Source organism: Macaca thibetana, chromosome 3, assembly GCF_024542745.1.
Source record: "Macaca thibetana thibetana isolate TM-01 chromosome 3, ASM2454274v1, whole genome shotgun sequence".
Classification (NCBI taxonomy): domain Eukaryota; kingdom Metazoa; phylum Chordata; class Mammalia; order Primates; family Cercopithecidae; genus Macaca; species Macaca thibetana.
In genome coordinates, this window is record NC_065580.1 from 23,398,189 (window position 1) to 23,423,761 (window position 25,573).

Consider the following 25,573-nt stretch of genomic DNA (forward strand, 5'->3'; position numbering starts at 1 on the left):
TGGGATGAAATCTCACCAGTGTTCAAGATACTGGACTGTTAACTAATCCTACTGATGGCACAAAAAACCCAAAAAGTAAACTTCTTTTTCTCTTTCCTTTTTTTTTTTCTTTTGAGACAGAGTCTCGCTCTGTCGGCCAGGCTGGAGTACAGTGGCATGATCTCAGCTCACTGCAACCGCCGTCTCCTGGGCTCAAGCAATTCTCCTGCCTCAGCTTCCCAAGTAGCTGGGACTACAGGCATGTGTCACCATACCCAGTTAATTTTTTTTTTTTTGTACTTTTAGTAGAGACAAGGTTTCACCATGTTGGCCAGGCTGGTCTCAAACTTCTGACCTCAGGTGATCCGCCCGCCTTGGCCTCCCAAAATGCTGGGATTACAGGTGTGAGTCACTGCGCCCAGCCAATAAACTTCTTAAGAACGGGTTTGTTAAAGGAGGCTGAAGTTTTGACTTAAGATGTTCTGTCCAGACCTTGATATGGGCCTAAGTAGTTTATGGTATAATAAATAATGCTGCTGTCATGATACTTTACTGTCTTGCAAATCAAAAGTATACTAATTACGTAGAATCCTTTAAAAACAATAGTGTTGCTCTAAGGATACAAATGTCTAAACCCAATCACATTTGATTTCAGGTGTAAAGAAGCACTAAGCCTGTAAGACACTAGTAAGTATTGGTACACTCAGGAATCAAAAGGTGAAGTATCAATAGTAAGCCAAAAGTTACTCAGCCTCTCAGCAAACCCCAACTCCGTTAATTATTATGTTAACAAAGTATCAATAACATCTTCAGGATACATATGTTAGAAAATAATCTAGAGTACTTCACTGCTTCAAAATGGTTGCTTCCGGCTGGGCATGGTGGCTCATGCCTGTAATCCCAGCACTTTGGGAGGCCAAGGCAGGCAGATCACCTGAGGTGGGAGTTCAAGACCAGCCTAACCAACATGGAGAAACCCTGTGTCTACTAAAAATACAAAATTAGCCAGGTGTGGTGGTGCATGCCTGTAATCCCAGCTACTCGGGAGGCTGAGGCAGGAGAATCGCTTGAACCCAGGAGGCGGAGGTTGCAGTGAGCCGAGATCACACCATTGCACTCCAGCCTGGGCAACAAGAGCAAAACTCCATCTTAAAAAAAAAAAATTTTGCTTCTATGAATAATGAGTTAGAATCTCAGACTCCCTTAAGTTGTATTACTTCCAAGACAGATATAATCCCACCTAACCATTTTCCTAGAGATACGTCTATAAAGCGCATCTGTATTTTCCTTTTTTATTTTATCACATATAAAATAATTATACCTGATAGAAAATTTTTAACGGAGCTTATCTTTAGAGAAAAGAATGTTAACAATTTTGAAGTTAAGGAGACTTCAAACATTATATCATCCATTTACTTCCCCATATCAGCATAGGTACATTCCCTCAGGGTACGGAAGTCAAAAAATCAAACTGTAACATTCCCTTTCTGCCCAAAGTTAAGATTATGGTCCTGGAAATAAACCTTCATAAACACCAATAAAAAGTATTCTAAATGCTGTTAAAATTTCTCTGCAGGCTAGGTGTGGTGGTTCACACCTGTAATCCCAGCACTTTGGGAGGCCAAGGAGGGCAGATCACTTGAAGCCAGGAGTTCAAGACCAGCCTGGACAACATGACAAAACGCCATCTCTACTAAAAATACAAAAATTAGCAGGGCATGGTAGCGCAAGCCTGTAATCCCAGCTACTTAGGAGGCTGAGGCACAAGAATCACTTGAATCCGGGAGGTGGAAGCTGCAGTGAGCTGAGATCACACAACTGCACTCACTCCATCCTTGCCAACAGAGCGAGACCCTGTCTTAAAAAAAAAAAAAAAAAAAAAAATTATGTGCAAACTTGACAGTTACACCAAGCCCTTTAATGGAAAAACAACCCCAGTGACCATGTAGCTATATAGAGATACTTCACTCTTCTGGTATAGGGCAGGAAAGAGCAGATAAGAAAAACAAACATTCCCCACATTTAATGAGTGCAGGTGACTTGTGAGGGCTTACATCAGCCTGGTTTAAAGACAGAGTGGAGGAATTCTGTCCATCTAGTAATATCTTATAGACATTGAAAAATAAGGTCTTCAGAGAGGTACAGTACATGAAGAACCAATCTCTGGTAATCTAGTGAAGTTATCAACCAATCTAAGAAAAAAACCCAAGTCTATTAGTTTCTATTGCTATGCTCAGTCCCTAAACCGTAACTCTAGTGGGGATGTTCATGATGTACTATAAATTCCAATCGAATGCTCTTGCTTCTACGGTATTATCAAGCCCAACTTTCCACATTGGGATAATATAAATATGGGACTTCAGAGCCCTACCTGAGTGTATTCCAATGACTGCCAGAGGGAAGCAGCAATTTCAGGAGATTTTCCAAAAGCTGCGAGTGTCTTCAGTAGCTCAGCTTTTAGGACAGGGGGAATACTGCATTGGAGGAGTCCCAGAATCACCACAACAGGGGTCCACTGAGGGTGTTCACAGAGTGCCAAGCGAGCATTTTCACTCTAAGAATTGACACAAAAAGAACAAGACTTCCCATTTTTAAAAGTTAAGAAAATGACCAGCAATCATCTAAATTGCTATCATTTATACCGAGTCCTCATAGGTTTAATATATACTAAAACAAAAATAAGCCTATCATTTATGTTTGAAGTCTACCAACACATCAAATCAGGTCACTCATTCATTCAAAGTAAAAAACTGGAGGAGAAATAGACTTTGTAGAATTACTTTTGCAGTTCCAAGTATGAGAAATAACACAAAGATAAACGGTCTGCAAGGGTTGGATAAATCTTACCTAGGCATCTTAAATCCTTTCTGGAACAATATATTATACTGCAATATAAAGTATGAATGAAAAAAAATCTTGTCCTTTTCTCGAAAATATGGAGATATACAGTATCAAGTATCATAACTTTTTTTCATTTTTCGTTGATATGTAATAACTATATATATTTACAGGGTACAGTCATATTTTGATACATGTATACAATATGTAATGATCAAATCAAGGTAATTAGGATACCCATCATCTAACATTTCTCATTTCTTTATGTTGGGAACATTCAAAATCCTCTCTTCTGGCTTTTGAACATATACAATGAATTACTGCTAGTTATATTCACCCTGTAGTGCCACAGAACACTAGAACTTTCTTCTTCTCTATGTGTTACTTTGTATGTTAACTAACCCTTCCCTATCCTCCCCTCCCATCTCCATTTTAATTCAGTGAGAAATAGTTAATAACTGACATTTTGATGCCTAATAATGTTAAGTACTATTAGAAAAGCCAAAAACTTAGAAGTTCCTATTCCTACCCTTCAGAGAGAATGTCAGACTATTCTAGTGAACAACAGACATAACTAAAAGATATTTCCGAGTTGGGAAATTACATACAGTCATGAAAATAATGTTTTTTACAAAGATCAATTTGGTAGTGGCAGGTAAAATGGTTTGGCATAAGGAGAGGAAAAATAATTCAGTAAATAACTTTCAATTACAATATTCTTTATGTATACACACATAAATGCACACATACACCTCTACACCTATGCTGGAAACCTAGAAGCATATGCATCCAACAACCAGTTCTAATTTGCCCTTATGACTATTTTCTTTCAGGCTCAGGCTATTATTTTTATACTAAGATTATGCCAATGAGCAGGGCTACCATAACTTACACCCTCTAGAGATCAAAAAACAAAAAACTTAAGGGCAGAATGCTATATATCTATCTACATAGGCTAAGTTTATTACTCTTAAATTAAAAGAAAATGTTTGAGGCTCTTAAAATGCTACTGTGCTATAATAAAAATAAAATTATGCTGGGGATGAGTTACCTACCCAAGTAATGATGGTAGATGTGAGCTGCAAAAAAGCAATCAATCCATCTTGCTCCTTCTGGGTGATGCCACGGGAAGGAAGGTGACGGTACTGAACGCTATCTGCACTTGGAAGATCCTTCCGAAGGTGTTCATGGTAAAGCATCAAGGAGTGAAAGAAATGTTCCCAGGAAACAGGACTGCCACCTGCTCCCTGAATATTTTCAACTATAAAGAAAAACAGCACAGAATTTTCTTTAAAAAACATCTAAGCATTTGCTGGGAAATGGAGAGAAAATTAATTTAAAACAATAAACTTTTTTGAGACAGGTTCTCACTCTGTCACCCAGGCTGGAGTGCAGTGGGGCAATGTCGGCTCACTGCAACCTCTACTCCCCAGGTTCAAGCAATTCTATCTAAACCTCCCAAGTAGCTGAGCTTACAAGTGTGCACCACAACGCCCTGCTAATTTTTGTCTTTTTGGTAAAGACAGGGTTTCACCATGTTGGCCAGGCTGGTCTCGAACTCCCGACCTCAAGCGATCTGCCTGCCTTGGCCTCCCAAAGTGCTGGGATTACAGGCATGAGCCACTGCACCCAGCCTAAAACCATAAACTTTGTTTGCCTTTGTCTTAGCACAAAGGCAATCTTTGTCCTGGATTAAGTAGTGTGCTGAAAATGGGTTAGAATCCCTCTGTGAGCTAGAACTCTGGATTAATTTTTCCTCTGGATTAACTTTTACTCAAGAAAGGGGCTACTGCCCATGTAAACGAAAGGTAATTTACTTTGGATGTCAGTTACCTACTTCACATCCAGGAGAGTTCTCTGTGCTCTCATGTAACTAACTGTACAGGGCTGCTTTTTTCCACAGAATAATTCGCAAATGTTGAGCTTGAATTCCCAAAGAAAGAGGTAACTACAGTCTTAATTTGTGAATTACACTACTCCATTGCCTACCAGGCATCAGAAGCAAAAGCACAACACACAAGACTGGCAGGCTTGACAAAGTAGTCGTAACACTGGCTTTGGAGCCAAGCCAATTTCAGCTCCCATCACGGCTCCCCAGATAGCTGTGATGTTGGGTAAATTCCTTAACTTCTCTAAACCTCAGTTTCTTCACATATAAAGATAAAAATATCTACCTAACAAAGCAGATGCTTACTTTTCCCTAACCAAACCAGTCTGATAATCAAATAAGAAAATTGGGAGAGGGTCAAGAGACAAATTCTAAGTACTTAAATTAAGAAAAAAAAAATACAAAGATAAATTAATCAAACTTATAAGGCAAGGGCATATGCTTTCTTTGTGGACCAGATGTGTTACAGAAAATTTTCATACATTAATCTGATTTGTCAAAATGAACTGTATTTTATAAAGGAGAATGGTGAAACTCTCCAATCTGTGAGACCATAATCACAGCATCACTATGCATAAAGCTGTATGCGTGCTTCTTTCACCCTATTGTTATGAAAATAATTTATACCTCTGGTAGAATCTAGTTCAAATACCAATGTTCTTAATAGGTACTGGGATACTGAACTTAAGAGTATAACAACAAACTTTAACAACATCTACATATTCCTTACCATGACTACTACCATTGACTTTGAGTAGGCTGAAACAGTAGTGGGCACACTGAGGCCCATTGGCCAATCCCTGGAGCATTTTCAAATAAGGAATATAAATAGTTGGAGGCAACAGGTCACCCATTTGCCTAACAAACTTTGACAAGACAACCTGAAAAAGAGAGAAACAAATGGTTTATATAATGTATAGCTTAACTTTAAGGCAACACGGACTAGCTAATAAAGACTACATATAAACTAAAAGTAGTGCTCTGACTTAACCCTCACAACAAATTTAACTGATATTCTATTTATGAAAAATTGTTTCAGCTTGCCGTTAGCAATTTAATGCAATTATAAAATAATATCTTTATGAAATAAAAGTACATTTAAAAAAAAGTGCCTCAATGTCACAAAATATAAGACCACTCAGATTTTTAAAATATAAGACACGTGACATTTACTCATCCAAAACCAACTGGCAATTCAAAGGTACACTTAAAATCTAGAGTTCCTATATCCCAGCCAAATTGGTATGAAGACTAAGAACTTGAAATCATTTTTGATGGTAACTTAAGTATATTCTCTTCTGTGGTCCCACCAATGCCACATTCCCATACTCCTGTTCTTTAAGTCCACTTCCTAATTTTCCCTTTTTTCTTCCTTATACCTTAAACCTATTATCAACAACTAACAATATTATTCAAACTCACTAGTTGGAACTGAGAACTGAAAATACTACTGATGTCTGGAAATCACTGTTAAATCAGCTAGGTTAAACAATGGTTTGGCCAGGTGCACTGGCTCCTGCCTGTAATCCCAGCACTTTGGGAGGCCGAGGTGGGCAGATCACGAGGTCAAGAAATCAAGACTATCCTGGCCATCATGGTGAAACCCCGTCTCTACTTAAAATACAAAAATTAGCTGGGCGTGGTGGCATGCACCTGTAGTCCCAGGTACTTGGGAGGCTGAAGCAGGAGAATCACTTGAACCCGAAGGCAGAGGTTGCAGTGAGTCAAGATCGCTCCACTGCACTCCAGCCTGGGCGACAAAGTGGGACTCCGTCTCAAAATAAATAAATAAATAAATAATAATAATAATATAGTAGATGAAGCAAACATCATAAGATGGTAACTTAAGATGTGAAATTAAAATATGTGGCATTGCTTATAATAATCCCCTCTTCCACGTTTCAAATTTTTCTTAACAGCAAGCTTTCTTAAAAACTTCAAAATTTTTAAATAAATCCTTCTCCAAAACATTCTTTTTCTTTTGAGACAGGATCTTACTTTGTCATCCAGGCTGGAATGTAGTAGCACAATCACAGCTCACTGCAGCCCAAATGATCCTCCCACCTCAGCCTCCAGTGCAGATGGGGCCATAGGCATGCACCACAATGCCTGGCTAATTTTTAGAATATTTTTTATAGAGACAGGGTATCGCCATGTTGCTCAGACTAGTCTAAAACTCCTGAGCACAAGCAATCTGCCTACCTTGGCCTCCCAAAGTGCAAGGATTACAGATGTGAAGCACCAGGCCCAGCTCAAAACGTATTTTTTAAATGGGAAAAACAGTGAAACAATACAGTTTAAAAAGTGGCATCTGGGCCAGGCGCGGTGGCTCATGCCTGTAATCCCAGCACTTTGGGAGGCCGAGGCGGGTGGATCACCTAAGGTAGGGAGTTCGAGACCAGCCTGACCAACATAGAGAAACCCCATCTCTACTAAAAATACAAAATTAGCCTGGCATGGTGGCGCATGCCTATAATCCCAGCTACTTGGGAGGCTGAAGCAGGAGAATCGCTTGAATCCAGGAGGCAGAGGAGGTTGCGGTGAGCCAAGATTGTGTCATTGCACTCCAGCCTGGACAATAAGAGCGAAACTTCATCTCAAAACAAACAAACAAAAAAAGGCATCTGATCTGTAGTCCAGAAAAAATAAAAAATATATGGCATAAAAACTTCTAGAACAGAAATCCCCCAAAATGAACACTTACATGGCAATCTCCCTCCAATACTTTTTTTTTTTTAAAGAGACAGGGTCTCACTCTGTTGCCTAGGCTGGAGCGCAGTAGTATAACCATATCTCACTGTAACCTCAAACCCCAGGGCTCTTGCCTCAACCTGAGCAGCTAGGACTACAGGCTCATGACACCACACTGAGCTAGTGTTTTTTGTAGAGATGGGGTGTCGTTATGTTGCCCAGGCAGGTCTCAAATTTTGGCTTCAAGCGATCCTCCCACCTCAGCTTCTTTGCCAAAGCACTGGGATTGCAGGTGTGAGCTATTGCATAGCAATTCATTTTATTTGCCTCCACACATCATACTAAAGTTAATACAGAATGAACTTTAGCCTATATTATCTACAGACTCATAGGCATTTGGCCATCAATTAAAATGTTTAAGACTTCTCCTTTAATACTTATACCTCTCCTATCCCCCCAAACTTGAAAAGATTGTCATGCCTATGGAGAACTAAAATACTAATAAAATTCAAGTGGAGCACAGTGGCTCATGCCTGTAATCCCATTGCTTTGGGAGGGCTGACTGAAGCCAGGAGATCTACACCAGCCTGGTCATCATAGCAAGACCCTGTCTTTTAAAAATAAATAAATAATAAAGAGACTGGATGCCTTTCTGCCTCTAATAATTCAACATATATCTAGTATCCAATAAAGGACTGACTACATAAACTTCAAAATCAACAGAACTTAAATTTTAAGAGTTTCAAATTTTCTTTTATAAAAGAGAAAAGTAGGCTGGGCACAGTAGCTCATGCCTGTAAATCCAGCACTTTGGGAGGCCGAGGCAGATGGATCACTTGAGCTCAGGAGTTACAAACCAGCCTGGGTATCATGGCGAAACCCCATCTCTACAAAAGATACAAAAATTAGCCGGGTGTGGTGGTGGATGCCTGTAGTCCCAACTACTCTGGGGGCTGAGGCAGGAGGATCACTTCCACCTGGGAGGTCAAAGCTAAAGTGAGCTGAGATTGCATCACTGCACTCCAGCCCAGGTGACAGAGTCCTCTGACACTGTGTCTCAAAATAAATAAATAAATACATACATAAAATTTTAAAAAGTGTAAATCTCTAAAGGTTACACTAGTGATCATTTGTGTTAACAGCAATAAAATCAGGATGTAACATCTTTCATGTTTTCAAGACTCTCTATCACAGTACCAGAGTATAAAAGAGGAAAACCTAAAGTCTTACCTGGCGTTGAGGGGGCCGCTGATGAGCCACCCCTAGATAAGAACCCATGATAGTCGGAGTCTGAAGAGGCTCTGTGGGACACCAATATTCTAGAGCAAGCTCCAGATGAAAAGGGTTCTTTTTATATAGCTCGCCAATCTGCAAAGAGTAAGCAAAGACTGTAGGGAAATGTCTACGACTCAAAAATTACTTTCAATAAAAAAGGACATTTAAAGTATTAGACCTGAAATTTTCCAAAGTTAGGGGAAAAAATAATGAAAGGAGGGAAAGAGGACAAGCTTTCTAACAGAATGGCTTACCAATAGCATTAAATGTTCCAGGTCCCTTCTAAGTGAAATGGGGGGTTCATTACCCATCTGCATACTCATGTGAATCATTCGAGCATCTTCATCTGCCCGATTCCTCAGCTGTTTCACCTATTAAATTTATTAGATATAGTTTTAATATGTAAATGTATCGTACATGCTAATAACAATGAAATCAGGCAACTGTCTTAAAGTGATCACATACAAGAAATATATTGTTTAAATATCTATTCCATTTTAGGTGACATGAAGAAACATGCCAGGAATCTTATTTGCAATATTACTATCCATAATTTATAATATCTTAAAACTTCAATGCATTTTCCACTACAGAAAAGTTGAACTTAACTGTAGTGTTTCTCGATGGGGACATTACTGACATATGAGCACAACATTTCTTCACTGGGTTGGATTATCCTGAATATTCCAGGACATTTAGCAACCCTGGAACTACCTACCAACTATCAATAACAACACCAGAGTCATCATAACAAGCAAAACTGGCTCCACTCATTTCCCAAACACACTCTGAAGAACATTATACCTCAGTTGAGAGTCACTGCTTCACAACATTTATGTGAACTAAATGCCAACAAAAATAAGAAACAAATTCTGTTAAAAAAAACAAAACAAAAACATAGCTAGACAAATCCACAATTATTGTTGGAAATACCAACACTCCTCTGTCAATATTCAATAGAACAAGTACACAGAAAATCAGTAAGGATATGGAAAACTTGAAAAACAGCAAAGCAACTTGACTTAATTGACACTTATACAACATTCCACCGAACAGCAGCAAAATATGTGTTCCTTTCAGGTGTACATGGAATATTTACCAAAATAGGCCATATTCTGAGCCATAAAACAAACCTAAACAAATTTAATACAACTGAAATTCTACAAGGTATGTTCTCTGAGCACAATGGAATTAAACTAGAAATCTGTGACAGAGATCTGAAAAAGTCTCCGAAAAATTTGGAAATTAAACAACACACTTCTAAATAACCCGTCAATCAAAGGAGTCTCAAGGAAAATTAGAAAACATATTAAACTGAACAAAAAAAGAAACTGCAACATATCAAAATTTGTGTGGCATAGCTAAAGCAGTGATTGGAGGTAAATGTACAGCATTATTAAATGTTTATGTTAGAAAAAATAAAGATTTAAATCAATAACCTAAACTTCTATCTTAAAAAACAAAATTAAAGGAGCAAATTAAACCCAAGGCAAAGGGAAGAAAATAATAAACATAAGAGCAAAAATCAATAAAGGTGAAGCAAAATATAAGAAAATCAATGAAGCCAAAAGCTAATTCACTGGGAAGATCAATAAGATCAATAAACTTCCAGCAGGGTTAATTAAGAACCAGGGGAGAAGACACAAATTACCAATTTTAGGAATTAAAAAGAAAAATCACTATAGATCCTATAAAAATAAAAAGAATACAAGAATCTTAAGGGCAAATTTATGATAATCAATTTATACTTTTCAGGAGATATGGTATCAAAACTGCACAATATATTACAAGTATAGACCTTTTAGGGTGCTTTTAAAAAATATACATTTGAAGTAGGTGGTTTTATAATATAAACACAAAAAAGATGTTTTTCTCCCTCATTTACTTCCCACCAACATTTGATGGCTTCTTTGGCACAAAACAGCACAGAGACCATATACTATAAGGAACTGTTTGAAATGGCTCTAAGAATTGCTTTTCAGATGACAGTTACAGCTCAAGCCATCTACTCAAAAGTAGCCTTATTATTTTATCTGTATCCATGCTGAAGCCCTTTTATACACCGCAATTCAGAATCTAAACAATTGGGCCAGGTGTGGTGGCTCACACCTGTAATCTCAGCATTTTGGGAGGCCGAGCTGGGCAGATCACCTGAGGTTGAGAGGTCAAGACCAGCCTGGCCAATACAGTAAAACCCCATTTCTAATAAAAATACAAAAAAGTAGCCAGGCGTGGTGGCGGGTACCTGTAAACCCAGCTATTTGGGAGACTGTGGCAGGAGAATCGCTTACCCAGGAGGCGGAGATTGCAGTGAACCAAGATCACACCACTGCATGCAATAGAGCAAGACTCCGTCTCAAAAAAAAAAAAAAATCTAAACAATTATCTATAAAATGCAAATTTTCCACTGTGCCTCTTCCAAATCATGTATAAAAATATTAAATAAAGCAATCTTGGCACTAATCCTTAGGGTAGAATGGGGTTAGTAATTTTCTACCCACAGAAGCATTCTCATTTACTAATTACTTCCTCATTTATAAACCATTCAGTGTCAAATTATTTCTTTCTACTGACTTATCCCCAGTTAAGAGGACGTATTTCCACAGAACAGCAGCAAAATATGTCTTCCTTTCAGGTGTACATAGAACATTTACCAAGATAGGCCATATTCCGAGCCATAAAACAAACCTCAACAAATTTAGTACAACCGAAATTCTACAAGGTATGTTCTCATACCTTGTAGAGACTCATGACTTACTTCATGAGTCACAAACTGATTCACAAGATGTAATACAACTACTAGCAAATTTTAGTCTGTATTAAAAATTTTTATTAGTTTCCAAAACATAAAGCTAATCAGTTTCAAATTATTTTATAAAATTCTTCTATTATTTACTTATCCTACATTATTACACTTACCTTCATTGGCATAAGTGCAAGGAAATCTGTGATGAGATTATGGACTCTGCGAATATAAAATTCTTCCTGATAAAAGTATTCTGATACCACTACAGATTCCGTGAGGAACAGGAAAACGTTGTCAGCAATTGCGAGTTCTGCCATTGCTTCATCTGCCTCTGTGAATTCTGCCAGAGCTAGAAATAGATTTTAAAACACAGTACATGGAGGAAAAGTCATTAACCCAGATTGTAATTATATCTCATAATACTCTGCTGATGGTTCAGACATCTTCCCAGCCTTCTAGCATGTGCTATGCACAAAATGAGACTATATATAACTGTAATTGACTCATAAACCCTAAAGAACTCATAAACCCCAAATAACAATATACTCTGAATGTATATTAGAAAAATACATACTGTTTGAAATAATAACATAACTAATGAAAATTACTTTAGAGATGTGTGATGCAACACTGATGTAGTCAGGGAGCTATTATCCAAACATTCACATATTAAAATGATGTTAAGGCTTTAATCCCAATGAAACCTCATGGGTCATCTGAAAAGTCTTCAATCCAAGACCAAAACCTGAACATGAATAGGTAAGTAAGTATACTAATTTGGTAACCAAGTAGCTGAAATTTAAAAACTAAATTTTAACTTGAATATAAACTTGTCTAACTAATTTTTTTATATTTTATTTGGCAAATATCCAATACATATCTAAAAATAAGTATAATAAACTCCACATACCCATCATTTGTTTCAATACTAACAATTTATGGACAATCTTACCTCATCTATATCTTCCCCCTCTCCACCCACACATATCTCATTAAAGCAAATTCCAGAAAATTTAACATTTTACCAGTAAGTATTTGCAGTGTACAACTCAAAAATATACCTAAGAAACAAGGCTGGGCGGGGTGGCTCACGCCTGTAATCCCAGCACTTTGGGAGGCTGAGGTGGGCGAATCACCTGAGGTCGGGAGTTCAAGACCAGCCTGACGAACATGGAGAAACCTCATCTCTGCTAAAAATACAAAAAATTAGCCAGGCGTGGTGGCACATGCCTGTAATCCCAGCTACTCAGAGGCTGAGGCAGGAGAATCACTTGAACCCAGGAGGCAGAGGCTGCGGTAAGCCGAGATCACACCATCATTGCACTCCAGCCTGGGCAACAAGAGCAAAACTCCACCTCAAAAAAAAAAAGAAAGAAAGAAAGAAAGAAAGCAAAAGTAAAAATTCACTACATACATACACCACCATTATCATACCTTTATTTTATTTTATTTTTTGAGACAGCGTCTCGCTCTGTCACGCAGGCTGGAGTGCAGTGGTACAATCTCAGCTCACTGCAACCTCTCCCTCCCAGTTCAGGCAATTCTCAGGTCTCAGCCACCCAAGTAGCTGGGATTACAGGCATGCACCAACATGCCTGGCTAATTTTTGTATTTTTAGTAGAGACAGGGTTTCACCATGTTGGCCAGGCTGGTCTTGAACTCCTGACCTCAAGTGATCCTCCCAAAGTGCTGTGATTACAGGCGTGAGCCACTGCGCCTGGCCATTATATCTTTAAAACTAATTCCTCAGCTGGGTGCAGTGGCTTGTTCTAGAGTGACTTACTCTGAGTTACATTCAACTTTCTATTAAGAGTATGTCATAGGTTACGGTGTATCCTTCCATCAAGAAACATATTGCTGATTACTGCTTTTAAATTTTAAATATAGGCCGGGCGCGGTGGCTCAAGCCTGTAATCCCAGCACTTTGGGAGGCCAAGACAGGCGGATCACAAGGTCAGAAGATTGAGACCATCCTGGCTAACACGGTGAAACCCTGTCTCTACTAAAAAATACAAAAACCTAGCCAGGCGAGGTGGCAGGTGCCTGTAGTCCCACCTACTCAGGAGGCTGAGGCAGGAGAATGGCATAAACCCAGGAGGCGGAACTTGCAGTGAGCCGAGATCCGGCCACTGCACTCCAGCCTGGGAGACAGAGCGAGACTCTGTCTCAAACAAACAAAAAAAAGTTTAAATATAAAATTGCTAGGCCGGGCGCGGTGGCTCAAGCCTGTAATCCCAGCACTTTTGGAGGCCGAGACGGGCGGATCACAAGGTCAGGAGATCGAGACCAGCCTGGCTAAATACGGTGAAACCCCGTCTCTACTAAAAAATACAAAAAACTAGCCGGGTGAGGTGGCGGGCGCCTGTAGTCCCAGCTACTCGGGAGGCTGAGGCAGGAGAATGGCATAGACCCGGGAGGCGGAGCTTGCAGTGAGCTGAGATGCGGCCACTGCACTCCAGCCTGGGCGACAGAGCGAGACTCCGTCTCAAAAAAAATAAAATAAAATAAAATAAAATAAAATTGCTAGGTAATTGTGTGGCAATCTGGCTTTGAAAAATACTACACAGCTTATTCTGTTTGACTGTCATACAGACCAAATACATAGTCTGCTACCGAAAGTACATTTTCATTGCCTTGAAAAGGGCCAGAACAGATAAAAGCCAAGACAGTCTCAAACGGAGGAAAACATATGATTTGTAGTTATTTATTTATTTATTATTATTATTTTTTAGAAGGAGTCTCGCTCTGTCACGGAGGCTGGAGTGCAGTGGTGCGATCTCGACTCACTGCAACCTCCGCCTCCCAGGTTCAAATGATTCTCTGCCTCAGCCTCCCGAGTAGCTGGGACTACAGGCACGCGCCACCACGCCTGGCTAATTTTTTGTATTTTTAGTAGAGACAGGGTTTCACTGTGTTAGCCAGGATGGTCTCAATCTCTTGACCTTGTGATCTGCCTGCCTCGGCCTCCCAAAGTGCTGGGATTACAGGCGTGAGCCACCGGGGGCGCCTGGCCTGTTTTTTTAATGTTTTGTTTTGTATTTTGAAATAAAGTCTGCATATCAGCCAGGTGTGGTGGCTCATGCCTGTACCCAACACTTTGGGAAGACAAGACAGGAGGATTGCTTGAGCCCAGGAGTCCAAGACCACCCTGGGCAACACAGTGAGACCTCATCTCTACAAAAAAATCAAAGAATTAGCTGTGGTCCCACCTACTTGGGAGGCTGTAGTGGAAGGATCACATGAGGCCTGGCGGTTGAGGCCAGTGAGCCATGGTCACACCACTGCACTCCAGCCTGGGCAGTAGGGTAAGACTATCTCAAACAACAAACAAAAACCTGCATATCTACCCATATTATACAAAATCCGTAAGAGTAAAATATTTTCTTAATTCTTTAGTATGACTAATAATAACGATTACTAAAATTACTAATTATTAAATATTTTTAATAACAATAAATTCTTTCAAACCTTTACTTGAATTCAAAAACACCGGAATTAAAAGAGAATCAACTCAAAGATTACGTCCTTTATTTTTTTTGAAACAGTCTTACTCTGCTGCCTAGGCTGGAGTGCAATGGTGCAATCTTGGCTCACTGCAACCTCTGCCTACCAGTTTCAGTGATCCTCCCGCCTCAGCCTCCTGAGAAGGTAGGATTACAAGCATGTGCCACCATACCCAGCTAATTTTTATAACTTTGGCACAGACGAGGTTTCGTCCTGTTGGCCAGGCTGGTCTTGAACTCCTGACCTCAAGTGATGAGACTACCTCAGCCTCCCAAAGCACTGAGATTACAGGTATGAGCCACTACACCCGGCCAAAAATTACTTCTCGAAGACCATTTAGGTAATAAGGCACCATTAATGAATTAATATAAATTGAGTTTCAATGCCTAAAAACATTATGCTAAAATTCTGTAAAGCTCAGTGAAATTACAAAGATGCTTGGTTTTTGTTTTTAGGTTTTTCTGAAACAGAGTTTCACTCTGTTGCCCAGGCTAACGTGCAGTGGCACGATCTCAGCTCACCGAAACCTCCGCCCCCTGGGTTTAAGCAATTCTCCTGCCTCAATCTCCCAGGTAGCTGGGATTACAGGCACACGCCACCATGCTTGGCTAATTTTTTTGTGTTTTTTTTTTTTTTTTGAGACGGAGTCTTGCTCTGTGCCCCAGGCTGGAGTGCAGTGGCGCGATCCTGGCTCACTGCAAGCTCCGCCTCCCGGGTTCACGCCATTCTCCTGCCTCAGCCTCCCGAGTAGCTGGGACTACAGGCGCCCGCCACCTCGCCCGGCTAATTTTCTTGTATTTTTAGTAGAGACGGGGTTTCACCGTGTTAGCCAGGATGGTCTCCATCTCCTGACCTCGTGATCCGCCCGTCTCGGCCTCCCAAAGTGCTGGGATTACAGGCTTGAGCCACCGCGCCCGGCCAAATTTTTTTGTGTTTTTAGTGGAGACGGGGTTTTACCACATTGGCCAGGCTGGTCTTGAACTCCTGACCTCAAGTGATCTGCCCGCCTCAGCCTCCCAAAGTGCTGGGATTACAGGCATGAGTCACCACACCCAGCTGATGCTTGTTTTTTTAATTTTTTTTTGAGATGTGATCTCACTCTGTAACCCGGGCTGGAGTGCAGTGGAGCAATTTCAGCTCACTACAGCGTCTGCCTCCTGGGGTCAAGTGATTCTCCCGCCTCAGCCTCCTGAGTAGCTGGGACTACAGCCAAGTGCATGTCACCACGCTGGGTTAATTTCTAATTTTTTGTAGAGATGAGGTCTCACCATATTGCCCAGGTTTGTCATGAACTCCTGGGCTCAGGCAATCCTCCTACCTCGGCCTCCCAAAATGCTGGGATTAGAGGCATGAGGCACTGCGCCTGGCTTCATGCCTTTTATAAAATAATATAATAAACACATTTGATAAAAGTTTCAGAAATCTATGAAGAGAATAGAAACCAATTTTTCAAATTGAAGATCTGAGTTAAAACTTGTCCAGATTATTTCAAGAAGTGACCATTCTGCAAATAACACAAGCTATTCAATTTTTCTAACAATTTTTAAAATGCAAATTAACAGAAAAAATTTTATAGTTTAAAAGTTCTAACTATAATACCCCTAACTATTTAAGCTTATAAAAGGGTATGAGCATATAAAATCAAAGAGATTAAGTAGCCAAAGATCTGGGACTTGAAACTTGGGCTACAATTCCTAACCTATTTTTACTATTATTCTACAGCAAACTACAGCATATTATATTAAACCTTTCAAAATTAGTGCAATGGTATGGGAAATTATAGCATAAGATTGTGACTATATTATATAATATTATAACTATCTATGTATAACTATATTATATAGCTAATATAAGATATTAACTATCACAGCCGGGCATGGTGGCTCGCGCCTGTAATTCCAGCACTTTGAGAGGCCAAGGCGGGCAGACTGCCTGAGCTCAGGAGTCAGAGACCAGCCTGTGCAACGCAGTGAAACCCTATCTCTACTAAAATACAAAATATTAGCTGGGCGTGGCAGTGTGCACCTATAGTCCCAGCTACTTGGGAGGCTGAGGCAGGAGAAGTACTTGAACCTGGGAGGCAGAGGTTGCAGTGAGCTGAGATCATGCCACTGCACTCCAGCCTGGGCAACAGAGATTCCATCTCCAAAATAAAATTTTAAAAAAAGATATTAACTATCACATAGCCACTTAAAAGGTTAAAGGGTAACTTTATGTCAGAAAAGTAGTGAAGTAAGATTTATAAATGAAGAGGGTATGCATAGGTAAGAAACAGAATTTGTACAGGAATGTAAAAGTCTAATTAGCTATCAACATTTAGATATATAAATTGATAGATAGAAATTAAGTGGCCAAGGAAAGACTCCTAACACAAAAAAAGCTTTCTGCAAACACCTTGGGAATAGCATGACACTAGTGAAAACAAAATGTTCTGGAATTACATAATTGATAAGATACTAGAATCTGTTGATACTTTAGGATTAGAAAACTGACATAAATTGTAAACTTGAATAAAGCCTTTCCAGATTTACCATAAAAAAGATACAGACGACGACAATTCTTTGAGCTTCGAGTTCCATGTACAGTCCTCATTCTGTTAGAATAAACCCCTACTAATATGACAATTAAATAATGTAAATGTAAATAGCAGAATAATATATGCTACAGTGAGTTAATAGGTTGTTAAAAGTCAGTATTCTGGTCAGGCACGGTGGCTCACGCCTGTAAATCCAACACTATGGGAGGCCGAAGCAGGTAGATCACCTGAGCTCAGGAGCTCGAGACCAGTCTGGTCAACATAGTGAAACCCTGTTTCTACCAAAAAAACAAGATTAGCCGGGCATGGTGGCATGTGCCTGTAGCCCAGTTACTCAGGAAACTGAGGTAGGAGAATCACTTGAACTCAGTAGGCAGAGGCTGCAGTGAGCCGGGATTGAGCCACTTGTACTCCAGCCTGGGCCACAAAAAAGGGGAGTCGGGATTCCACATCTGTTCTTGACTGATCCAAATATCTCCCTTTTAATATACTGTATGGGAAAAAAAATTGTTTTTAATTTGACACAATGTGAAAAATTAGTCTGTGAACAAATCAAGAAGGAAAATGTATAAAAATAAAAGGAATAGTAAATTTTAATTTTAAAAAACATTTAAGGCCGGGCCGGGTGGCTCATGCTTTGTAATCCCAGCACTTTGGGAGGCCAAGGCAGGCAGATCACATGAGGTCGGGAGTTCAAAACTAGCCTGACCAACATGGAGAAACCCCGTTTCTACTAAAAATACAAAATTAGCCGGTGTGGTGATGCATGCCTGTAATCCCAGCTACTTGGGAGGCTGAGGCAGGAGAATCACTTGAACCCAGGAGGTGGAGGTTGCGGTGAGCCGAGATTGTGCCATTGGACTCCAGCCTGGGCAATAAGAGCGAAACTCCATCTCAAAAAAAAAAACATTTAAGGTGACACTGTCATTCCAAATTTTAAACGCATACCCTGAAGGTAAAAGAGCATTGTCACTGGCTCCAAGAATGGGAAATAGTATTTCATACAATATTTTTGAGAAACAAGGAGAAAAAGGTCTGTATTTCACTACTACACTAAAAAGTTTCATTTAATATAACTCTGGGTATCTTCCTATGCTTGTGCTTATGTATGTCAAGGATAAGACTCCTTCCAAAAACTTCATTAAGTGCTAACATGCTGTTTCTCATAACAAAATTACCTACAAGCAATTCACCTGTCACATCAGGTAGCTGGGATATTCCCCTCAATGCCAGTGCCCAGGCAAGTCTAACAGTGGCTTGGAGCCCAGGCAGTTTCCAAAGCTGAGAGTCCTGAAGACGAGAGTGAATTGTTGCAATGTACTGTTTTTCTGTCAACAGTGGAAGTTGATGAATCATATCTGAAAACACAAAAATAGACCACTTTACCAAACACCAGATAAATTCTCACTTCTGATACACAGGAATAATGTCCGGAAGTCAGAAAATCTGAGCATTCTCACAGAAGAATAATGACTAATTAACATTAATTTCTATAAACCAAAAGGTACACTACTGTTGATTGTACACATACTAAAAACAAAAAAAGAAAATGACAATAATCCTAAATTTTAATTTCACTATTTTCAGTTATTTTTATAAGTGTACTACAAATAAACTAGAAAAAAGTTAAAGACATTCATTTTTTTCTGCACATAAATTCTAGAATATTAATCATGCTATCTAAAGATCATAAAAATTTTATTTACTTCATAGAAAACACAGGTCAAAGATAACATTACTGAAATGACAGTCACTGTCTCTCAGAATGTTTTAATAAAAAGTTTGAAAATATAAATAAATGGTAACGAAACAAGCAATTAAGTAAATTAGGCATGTGCAATCATGAACATGTATAATATATGCTTTAATACTTTCCATTCCAAATCCCCCCAAAAAACAGAAATAATTAACAGGACTGCAGTTGTTTTTTAAATGTGATCTTATATATAAATATTCAAATATGAACGGATTGCACACACAGGAACAGAGCATTCTATTTTAGTAGCTAAAATATCATCCTTTTTAAATGTTATCCCCACAATTTTAAGTCTGACTTTTTTTAATGTAGGTAAATGTATAAAACTCAATACCATCTCGTTCCTCTGTGCTTTGCTCTATAAAACTGGTATCAAAACAGTACAGAAGCGCCATAAGAAGAGCCAGATTCACTGCGTCCAGTGAGCCATTGGCCTCAACTGTCACTCTTTCCAAATGTCCAATAAGGAGGAGAGTGTCTTCTTTGCCTAAAGGTGACTGGCAAGCCCAGGCAAAAAGGCTTTCTGCAAGAGACTGCCTGCACTCCTTAATGAGATCAGAAACCTAGAAATAAAAACATATGACTATTAGCATAAACAAATTACAGTGAAGCCTGGTCTTATTCCAAAGTACAAACTACCTTTTACAAAGGCTAAAAAAAAAAAAAACCTATCTAAATCCACAAGTGATCCTAAGATGTCACCTCTGGAATTCTGAACAAACCCTACTGTTTATTTCTTATCCTTAAGTTCCTTAAGAAATTGGGATGACCAATTTCTTGTTCACTTCATAAAAAGAGCTAGAATGGCACATAAATGACTATACAGAAGCTGAAACAACTGCAGGTCAATTTTATGGACACAGCTGACTACAAACTTTAATATACATTATGAGCTGACTATAATCAACAATAATTTATTGTATACTGTATTGTCAAACAGTAGTACAGTGAATTTTGAATGTTCCCAACACAAAGAAATAATAAACGTTTGAGGTGATGGATATGCTAATTATGTTGATTTGATTATTACATATCATACATATGTATCAAAATATCACACTGTACCCTATACATATATACAATTTTGGGTCAAAGAAAAATAATAAAAGCAAAAAAAAGAAAAGTGGCAATCACACATGGTGTCACTACATAATTCATCTTGAAAAACTGAATATTCTAATTGTCATGTTTCTGCCTCTGAGATTTGACAGACAACTCATGAATTGATTTCATTGAACCCTTGCCTCTTTGCGATGTTTTTCACTGCCCAAACCTCTCTCTCGCTGTAGTTTCTCAAACTCGTTATTCACATCAATCTGTGACACCAGGGTAAGAACTTTGTAAGTCAATCCTTGCTCCATCAGCTCATCTGTAAAGCGTGTTGTCATTGAAGCCAGCTCTGGACTGTAATGAAAAGAAATCAATAAACTATGTTAAACAATATTGCTCATGCTTCTTCATAATAATAGATATAGCAAACGCTCTTTTTTTTGAGACAGAGCCTTGCTCTGTCACCCAGGCTGGAGTGCAGTGGCGTGATCACCGCTCACTGCAGCCTTGACCTCCCAGGCTCAGGTCATTCTCCCACCTCAGTGTTCCAAGTAGCTGGAACTGCAGGTGCATGCCACCATGCCCAGCTAATTTTTCTATTTTTTGTAGAGATGGGATTTCATCATGTTGCCCATGCTGATCTAAAACTCCTGAGCTTAAGTGATCCTTGTAATCTGTAATCTGTAGACTATAATCTGTAATCTCAGCACTCTGTAATCCAAAAATAGTTAGGGCCACTGCATCTGGGTCCAAATTATTTTTTATTTATAAACACAATAAAACAGATTTAAATTGTTATATCTTTCTTGGCAGAATGAGAGAGTATATTACTCAGCTTGTTACATACTGCTCAGATTGTATATAAAAAGGGAAATATTGTCATTCTTCAAGTAATTTCAAATTAACCCCTGAAATCCCAAGAAGTAAAAAGACCTGAGTTCTAGGGTCCATGTCTTTCCCCGTCTAGACTGTATCAAGGCTTTCAAGGAATTCGCAATGCATCGCTTTCCATCCCAGTACAAAAGAACAGCTACTAATCCTCTGGTAAGGCCAGGAAAATGTGGCTGTTGGTGCTCTCCTAAAAAAGGAAGTTGAGAAACAATATTATTAATAAACACATATGTGTTTAAAAAGAGACAAAAATCAATTTAACAACGTTCAGTTCAAAGAATCACAGTCACTCAGGGCTTAAGGGGCCGTGGGGTCCTCTACTACAAACATCCATCTACTGTCTAACTTCTTGCTCAACATATTCTAGGGCCATCCAACTTATCCCTAAACACCAGCAGGGACATGGAATTCACCATTTTTCCATACTCCCAATTTTTAACTCTCACACTCACCCGTGATTTTCTACATACTGGGTGAGAATCTTTTGGTCTCACTGTTGTCCACTGAATTTAATTTTATTCAATGCCCATTTTACTATCTCATATGGAATCTTTCAAATATTTCTAAATTTCTTCCCTCAGAATCTTCTCTGAATAAATAACCTTTTTATAATTCAAGTTCATTCACCATTTTAACCGCTCTCCTTTGAATGAGTTCTACTTTTTTTTTTGAGACGGAGTTTCACTCTGTCACCCAGGCTGGAGTGCAGTGGCGCGATCTCACTGCAACCTCTGCCACCTAGGTTCAAGCAATTCTCCTGCCTTAGCCTCCTGAGTAGTTAGGATTATAGGCACTTGCCATCGCTCCTGGCTATTTTTTGTATTTTTAGTAGAGACGGTGTTTCACCATGTTGGTCACGCTGGTCTTGAACTCCTGACCTTGTGATCCACCTGCCTTGGCCTCCCAAAGTGCTGGGATTACAGACGTGAGCCACCACCCCCGGCTAAGTTTCACTTTTTTTAAGAGTACTTTGCCTATAGTTTCATTTTCATTTCCTATAGCTTTCTTTCCCCCTTACTGCAATTACTCCTCCACTCTACTACTTTCTGTTCCCCAAATTCATCACCTTGCTTCACCCTCTTGCACAGGCAATTTCTTCTGCCTGGATGCCCTTCATCCTCCCAAATAACCACCTATTCCACCTGATGTATGCTTACTCATTTTGCAACATCTACCTTAAACTTCATGATGTTGTTAAGACTTCTCTGTATAATCAAGGTCCATCTAATACCTTCTCTCTGGACCATCTCTAAATCTTGCACAAAACTGCATCAATGTACTTAATCGTGTCAAAATCTTTTGTTTCCACATCATTCTCAATTATTAAAATATGAGCTTTTTTACATTAGTTGAGATTTTATTCATCTTTATATCACTGGAGTGATATAATTAACACCATGCCTGGCACATGGTAGGTATAGAAGAAATGTTTGTTAAATGAAAGTTCTGAGTTAAACTCAAAACTCAAGCATGTCTAGTGAACATCGCCCTCATTCTCAATATCATACTTCTTTTAATGCAGTCTTAGGTCAAAAAGGATTTTGGCAGCCATATATTATTTTTAGACATATTAAAATTTGTTCAACTGAAATGCCCATATTTTCTTCAAATGGCTCCTCCGTTATAATCAAAACAAACTACTTATAATATAGAAATTTTTCTCTCTTTTCTCTATACAGCAACCAGAGAAATAATTTCAGAGTTAGAATGAATTATGTAATGTCTCTGCTTAAAGCCCTCATCAACAACTTTCCATTGCAATTAGCATAAAATCCAAATACCTTTCATAGTATGCAAAATCAAACATGCTCTGATTCCTGCTGTATGTGCATCTTCCTTTGCTTTCCCTCTAATTAATGATGCTCCAGCCCCAATGGTCTTTTTATCCTTAAACACGCCTTTATTCCCACCTCAAGCACTGGCTGCTTGCTCTCCCTGGAAAAGCCTTACCCAATAGGTCTGGGTGGCTGGAACCTTCTCATCATTTGGGTCACAAGTCAAATGACCCCATCTTAGAGAGGCTTTCTCTACAGACCCTACTTAGAGTTGCCCTAGTCAGCCTCCACCTCTCTATATCCCACTGCTTTATTTTCTTCCTAGTACTCTGTATTATTGAAATCATCTTCTTTTTCACCTATTCACACATTATCTGAATTACTCTCTCAAAAAGAAATTCCCGAAAAGCAGTGACCTTACCTGCCTACTCACTGACAGCAAGGGCTTTGTGCTATAAAATTTCTGAGACGTCGTTAACAATTCTGATCACTAATGACCTTACCTGCCTACTCACCAACAATTAGTGCTTTGTGCTATAAAATTTCTGAGATGTCTTTAATAATTCTGACGCTAAACTGAAGCTTTCCTTTCAATCAAAGGTTAAAAAAGGCTAGCCAGGGGTGGTGGCATGTGCCTATAATCCCAGCTACTCGGGAGGCTGAGACAGGAGAATCACTTGAACCCGGGAAGTGGAGGTTGTAGTGAGCTGGTATCGTGCCACTGCATTCTAGCCTGGGCAACAGAGCGCGACTCCGTCTCTAAATAAATAAATAAGCAAAGAAAGATTAAAAAAGGAAATATTTTGAACATGGTTTTACCAAACTGTATCCTTAAAAACTATGATAGAATCTAAACAATAAACTATTTTAAACTATAAGTCATTTTATAATTTTGCATTATTTTACCACTGTTTCAGTTAAATGTCAACCTACCAGCAAGAAGAAGCTCAACAGCTGCCAATTCTCCAATATCAAAAAGGTCACTGAGAATAAAGGCTTCTTTAATGAGCTGTTCAGGAAGAAGTCGAGTTCCCTGTTGACCCTGAATGGCGACTCCCTCTGTACTGGCTTTCTGAACCTTCTCATGCTGTTGAACATTTTTTGGCTACAATGATAAAATTGTAATTGTTATGAAAATAGCACACTGGAGACAAGGTCCCAAAGTGTTACCTACAGAAGCTTATTCATGATAATTCAGCCTGGTAACATGACAAACAGAAGTATTTCTTATCATTCTTAGGAGCAATGACCATCTTTTTATTCTCCATAATAATTGCACATTTTAAAATAACTAAGAGTATACATGGATTGTTTGGAAAACAAAGGATAAATGCTTGAGGGGATGAATGATACCCCATTCTCCACGATGTGATTATTTCACACTGCATGCCTGTATCAAAACATCTCACGTACTTCATAAATTTAGAACAGACCTTTATGAGGTAATAGTTTACGTAACCTTAAACTTTTTATTCCAATACGACCTTGTCAATAACTGTGACTGCTAAACTCTGAACTAAAAAATTTGGAGAAAATATACAAAATAGCATACTATTTTTCAAGTTTCTACAGAACTTTTCAACTATATTATAAATAAAAATAACAAGGTCTTCAAATGGTACATAACAAATGGATATATGAACTGTTTAATTACTTAGTAGAGCAAGTAACTGTTTATTAATGTTACATAAAATGTGGTCTTATTTCCTAAAAGATTATTTGGCGCAAACATTTAACATATGACATACAGTACAGAATTACCTGACAGATCATAAAATCTAGTTTCAGAACTTAAAGGTTACACATTGGTCATTGAATCTAGCTCCTCTATTACAGATAGAAAACTCGACACCCGGATAAGTCAGGTAACTTATCTGTGGTCATAAAACTCTCTAGTGGTAGAGCCAAGACTGGAAATCACCTCAACTGGCTCCCAGGCTGGGGCTCTTTCTACTAAAAAAAGCAAAAAAAAAAAAAAAAATAGCTAAAAAGCAAAAAGCCATTTCTTGTAATGCAATCCCATAAATAGTTCTTAGATGGCTTCCTTGCTGTATACAAAAAAAAAGTGCCAGACTGGGTGTGGTGGGTCACGCCTGTAATCCTAGCACTTTGAGAGGCTAAAGCAGGCAGATCACTTGAGGCCAGGAGTTCGAGACCAGCCTGGCAAACATGGTGAAACCCCATCTCTAATACAAAAAAAATTAGCTGGACATGGTGGCAGGCATCTGTAATCCAGCTACTTGGGAGGCTAAGGCCGGAGGATTGCTTGAACATGGGAGGGAGGCTGCAGTGAGCCGAGATCGTGCCACTGCACTCCAGACTGGGTGACAGAGTAAGATTCTGACTCACACACACACACACACACACAAAGGAAAAGTGTCAAACAACAAGAAAAGCATTTTCCAAGTTTGAATCCCCTCCACTAAAGTACTCTATTCCTATTGCAAAGAATTTCAAGATGCAAAAAATAAAGATACACAAGAATTAATTCGTTCCACTAACACAACTTACATAATACTATAAACACTGTAAAATAATACTTAAAATGTTAACGCATATCTGGAAATAAACAAAATAATCAATCTTAACAAGCTTAGATGTATTACCAACTAGAGGTCAGAAATTCTAAGGCAGTTAGTATTTC

At 38.9% G+C, this 25,573-nt stretch overlaps 2 protein-coding genes across 4 annotated transcripts in view; both read right to left on the reverse strand.

Annotated features, from left to right (window-relative positions):
• STMP1 (short transmembrane mitochondrial protein 1) overlaps positions 1 to 25,573 on the reverse strand; it is a 360,766-nt gene that overhangs the window by 81,894 nt on the left and 253,299 nt on the right. The window lies entirely within an intron of this gene.
• NUP205 (nucleoporin 205) overlaps positions 1 to 25,573 on the reverse strand; it is a 93,058-nt gene that overhangs the window by 54,188 nt on the left and 13,297 nt on the right. The window contains exons 3-13 of one of the 3 annotated variants that reach the window (XM_050782369.1): positions 23,863 to 24,034; positions 21,197 to 21,341; positions 20,458 to 20,617; positions 19,548 to 19,776; positions 18,651 to 18,815; positions 11,591 to 11,766; positions 8,926 to 9,042; positions 8,627 to 8,764; positions 5,436 to 5,586; positions 3,873 to 4,078; positions 2,351 to 2,533 (exon numbers count right to left, since the gene is read on the reverse strand). In XM_050782369.1, the coding sequence (XP_050638326.1) occupies positions 2,351 to 2,533; positions 3,873 to 4,078; positions 5,436 to 5,586; positions 8,627 to 8,764; positions 8,926 to 9,042; positions 11,591 to 11,766; positions 18,651 to 18,815; positions 19,548 to 19,776; positions 20,458 to 20,617; positions 21,197 to 21,341; positions 23,863 to 24,034 (1,842 nt within the window). Of the gene's footprint in view, positions 1 to 2,350; positions 2,534 to 3,872; positions 4,079 to 5,435; positions 5,587 to 8,626; positions 8,765 to 8,925; positions 9,043 to 11,590; positions 11,767 to 18,635; positions 18,816 to 19,547; positions 19,777 to 20,457; positions 20,618 to 21,196; positions 21,342 to 23,862; positions 24,035 to 25,573 lie in introns of those variants that run through there. The other 2 variants (XM_050782368.1, XM_050782370.1) reach the window with 2 other exon arrangements.